Genomic DNA, 4,766 nt, shown 5'->3' with positions numbered 1-4,766 from the left:
AAATATTTTCATCTTTTTTGAGAGAAAAAAAACCCCAGTTACCATTTGCATCTTGTTAAGGAATTTGATCTTAAAGTATTATCATAATAATTAAAGATTCCCTTTTTCTTAACGATGTAAAAAAACAAAAAAATTTGAAATAAAAAATTATGGATTTCTCATCATCTTCTTTCATCTCATTTGAAAAAAAAAAAAAAAAACGCAACATGATTTAGGCTTGTAAGAATGATGGGCTTCTTTTCCATAGTTGGGCCAGAATTGGATCGTATAGAAGCCCAAAAGACAGATGTGCCTAACGACCACCAAATATAAAATATACTCTTACCCAGCACCAGTTATTTCCAAATTCCTACCTCGCTTCTTTCGAAAACCGACTGCTGCACTGGCAACCCTCTAAAACCTCTTTCCGGTATACATCAAGAATCTAGCAAGTAAAAAAAAAAAAAAAAAAAAAAGAAACTCAAAATTCCCCAAAAACGTGCATCATTAATGGCGAAAGATCAATCACTCTCCGTTTCCGAAGCCGTACACAAGATTCAACTCCATCTGCTCGACGGAATCCAAGACGAGAAACAACTATTAGCCTCCGTTTCCTTAATTTCTCGAAGCGATTACGGGGATGTCGTAACCGAGAGATCGATTTCCAACATTTGCGGTTACCCTTTGTGCCGAAACCCCCTACCATCGGAACCACTTCGAAAAGGCCGTTATCGAATCTCTTTAAAAGAACACAGAGTTTACGATTTACTGGAAACTAACATGTTTTGCTCCGCTGATTGCCTAATTAATAGCCGAGCTTTCGCTTCGATTTTGCAAGAAGAGAGGTGTTCGGTTTTGAATCATGCGAAACTTAATGAGGTTTCGAGTTTGTTTGTAGACTTGAATTTCGACGATGAGGGTTTGGGGAAGAATGGAGATTTAGGGTTTTCGAATTTAAGGATTAAAGAGAATGAGGAAATAAAAACCGAAGAAGTTTCGTTGGTGGGTCCTTCCAATGCTATTGAGGGCTATTTTCCACAACGAGAATTGATTTCTACGCCTTCACCTTCAAAAAATAGCAAAAATGAAGGTGAGAACTTTCTTCTCCCAATTATTCAAGTCGTTATATATAAAAAAACTTAAATTATGCTTAGTTTAACAAAGGTTAAATTTTTTACTGCAGTGTTTGATTCTAGTAGTTCCAAGCTGGGTAATAGCAAAGGATATTTTTTTGTTAATAATGAGATGGACTTTAGTAGTGCTATAATTATGAACAATGAATATACCATTTCGAAGAATCCGGGTAGTTTTAGACAGAGTCAAACAACGGAGTCGAGTAGTATTAATGACACGGACTTTACTAGTGAAATAATCATGAATGATGAGTATACTATTTCGAAGATGCCCTCAGAGTCGAGACAGAGTTGTTCTGGTTTGAAATTGAAAGAAGTGGAAGGAAAAGGAATTTGTAAAGACTTTGAGGAAAAATGTGTGATATCAGGATCCTCATCTGCTTTGAGGGAAAAAGATTCTTGCATTGTAGAATTGCCTTCAACTAAAAATGTCTATCAGAATGGTTTGGACACATGTAGTGCTGAAACAGAGAAGGAAATCCATGCTGCCAAGGCAGCGACATCAAGTGAGACTGTGCTTAGATCCTCTCTTAAATCTGCAGGAGCAAAGAAACTTAATCACTCTGTTACTTGGGCTGATAGTAAGGAAGTTTACAATGCTCGTAACGGCAATCTTTGTGAAGTTAAAGAAATGGATACGCTGAAAGGAGATTCTGAAATATGTGGCAGGGCAGAAGATGGTAGTGATGATAATATGTTCCGATTTGTATCAGCAGAAGCTTGTGCTATGGCATTGAGCAAGGCACCAGAAGCCGTGGCATATAGAGATTCTGATGCCAGTGATGCTGGTAGTTTTTTGTGTGGATTCATTGAATTATATGTGGATTCAAATTTTTAATGGTGTATTCAGTGTCCATAACTCCATTTTGTCACAAAACTCTGTACAGTTTCTGAAGCTGGGCTTGTCATATTGCCGTGTCCAAGTGAGGTGGACAAGGAGGAGCCTGTGAAGGATGTTGATATGGTTGAACCAGAACCAGAAGCAGCCGCTGTAAACTGGCCAACAAAACCTGAGATTCCACGTTCTGATATGTTTGACCAAGAGGACTCATGGTTTGATGCTCCAACAGAGGGTTTCAGTTTGACTGTAAGTTGCATAGACCTAACATCATTAGCATATTATTTCTCCATTTTTTTATAGGGTTAACAACATTGCCATATGATTTCTGCATTTTGTAATTATGTTGATTGCTTCTCTTACTCTTTTTGATGTCCGTCAGCTGTCAACTTTTGTAACAATGTGGAATGCTCTTTTTGAATGGATAACATCATCTTCTTTGGCTTATATATATGGGAGAGATGAAAGTTTCCAAGAAGAGTACCTAACAGTTAATGGGAGGGAGTATCCCCAGAAGATTGTCTTACGAGATGGGCTTTCGTCTGAAATTAAAGAAACTCTTGCTGGTTGTATTTCTCGTGCTTTACCTGCTATTGTTACTGATCTCAGACTGCCAATACCAATATCTACTTTGGAGCAAGGAATGGTACTAATTCTGAATCCATAATTGTGAAATGGTTAATGACATTGAGAAAATTAATGATAATTCTGATTAGGAGCTTAAGGACATTAAACTGGTTTATTTAAGAGTCCTATTGTGATTGTAAGATCATTTTTTGAGCCATAACTTACTACTTGAGTGGATTTGAGAGTTCTATTGTGATTGTAAGATCATGTTGATTCCATTCCCTTCCAATAATCTTGAGTGGAATGTTCTCAAAATGTGCTTTTATACAGGGGCGCCTGCTAGATTCAATGTCTTTTATAGAAGCACTTCCAGGATTCAGAATGAAACAGTGGCAAGTAATTGTTCTTCTGTTTGTTGATGCTCTTTCTGTATCCAGAATACCTGCCCTCACTCCCCACATGACGAATGGCAGGATGCTTCCTCACAAGGTGAGGCTCTAAGATTGTAAAGGTAGCCTATTGATTTTGTTCAATGTAATTATAAGTGGAATTCTTGAAAAGTTCAGCCTTGCCTTTTGGCTAAAGCTTGATATCATGATATGCATGACTGCTTAGGTTGTTGACACATTAAAAGCAAAAATACTTCCTGTTACCGTTAAAGTTCAAATAATGGATTCTTCTTTTGATCTTCGAGCTTTAGCTGTGGTAATCTTTCGTTAGGCTGATCATCATATTCAGCCGGTCCTTTTGCATTTGGATCTGGCATGGCTCAATCTGATTGTGAATCTATCAACTAGAAGTATTTGTGAAATGCTCCTTTTGACTTTATATCTTGCTAGAAAATGATCTTCTCTAATTGATTTTGCTTCCTTTTATAGGAGCCATGAACTCTCTGATTGCTCATCCTTTGATGCATTGGATCAATAGATTTAACAAACTGCTTATAGAAGAGATGGCTAACTTCATATTTTGTAAAGCATATACAAAATTTGAGGCTGATGATATGTGGATTTAAGTGTATTTTCTTTCCCCATCTACAAACAGTTTCTAGATTTGATTCTCCAAAATTGATGGTAAAATTTTTTCTTGTTTTGTAGTGTTGACTGCTGTCTTTATTGGTTGCATAGGTCCTGGATGGTGCCCAGATAAGTATGGAAGAATACGAGGTTATGAAGGATCTCATAATACCACTTGGCCGAGCACCTCATTTCTCGGCACAAAGTGGTGCTTGACGTTAGATCTAAGTCATTCCTCCATCTCTTGCAGATGGTATTTGGATAATGTACGTAAGTCCCTTATTTTTTATCAAAAATATACCAAGGTGTACTGTTGACTTCCCAAAATATAATTAGTTTGTTTTTGCCAGTGTGATGGGATCTGGTATAGAGATATGCTAGTTGAAGGATTGAATTATCTAGTATTTTATTTTTAATTGTCTGCGTTTAATTGTAATTTTTACATATATTTAGGCTATTTTAGATGATTTAGATTATTTTATATTAGTATATTACTTATTGTCCAAGTAGTAAGGCTTAAAGGTTATATACTTATATTTGGTATACCTTTTTACTGGGGCTTAAGGTTTAGTTATAAATATTCATGTTATTTTCAGTTTCTAGGAGGCTTGGATTATAGATATTAAGATATTGGTATTTTGATTTCAGAGATTGATATTTTAGATATCTGAGTATTTGGTTACTTACATGTGAGGATTTGGTTGAGAATTCAGATTAATCCTTGACTATTTTGGTTTGAGTTCACTTGTTCTTCATCACTGTTGCTTTGAACTTGATTTGATTTTCTTCCCCACCCCACTACCACCAGCATCACCATAAATATAATTTCATATGAGTATGATACAAAATCTAGGAACTGATTTCACACAAGCACATTGTATAGGAATTGAGCTGATTTAATGTATCTGCAGTGGCTTGGTTTCACGGGTTCTCCCGACTAGTGTTTTCTCCACCTAACCTTGTACTTTATACTATGACTGTTTTATTGACATTAATGCTTATAATTTTTCAGCTGCATAGGAGTATTGTATGTTAATTAAAGCTTATTTGTATATGTTGGAGGTTGAATCTTGGTTGCCTTGTTTCTTTTAATAAACCATTAGAGCCACGTGCTGTTGCATAATAGCACAAGTAATTCTGATTTCACTGTTCCTTCTTTTTCTGGTTTTGCTACCATGCGAAGAAATTCAGCTGTAGTTTCAAGCTTAAACGAGAACTTTTACTGGGGTTTAG

General features: G+C 36.2%; 1 protein-coding gene across 8 annotated transcripts; it reads left to right on the top strand.

Annotated features, from left to right (window-relative positions):
- Window positions 1-329: 329 nt before the first annotated feature.
- On the top strand, window positions 330-4,039 carry LOC111285396 (putative RNA polymerase II subunit B1 CTD phosphatase RPAP2 homolog). 8 transcript variants are annotated; one of them, XR_016342709.1, is made up of 7 exons: window positions 333-1,069; window positions 1,163-1,900; window positions 2,000-2,199; window positions 2,333-2,596; window positions 2,848-3,006; window positions 3,396-3,534; window positions 3,645-4,039. XR_016342709.1 is itself a non-coding variant. In XM_022874828.2 (6 exons), the coding sequence occupies exons 1-6, from the start codon at window positions 490-492 to the stop codon at window positions 3,618-3,620; spliced, it is 1,947 nt and encodes a 648-aa protein (XP_022730563.2). In that variant the 5' UTR covers window positions 333-489; the 3' UTR covers window positions 3,621-4,039. The 8 variants fall into 8 exon arrangements, 5 of the variants coding, with proteins under 5 accessions (XP_022730564.2, XP_022730563.2, XP_022730560.2 ...); XR_002689723.2 differs by having other exon boundaries at window positions 2,848-3,028; window positions 3,396-3,532; window positions 3,615-4,039; XR_016342708.1 differs by having other exon boundaries at window positions 2,848-3,028.
- Window positions 4,040-4,766: the final 727 nt, after the last annotated feature.

The sequence above is a fragment of the Durio zibethinus genome, chromosome 6 (assembly GCF_047325235.1).
Source record: "Durio zibethinus cultivar Kanyao isolate XHJ-2024 chromosome 6, ASM4732523v1, whole genome shotgun sequence".
Classification (NCBI taxonomy): Eukaryota; Viridiplantae; Streptophyta; class Magnoliopsida; order Malvales; family Malvaceae; genus Durio; species Durio zibethinus.
This window is presented reverse-complemented; position numbering and strand designations above follow the sequence as displayed.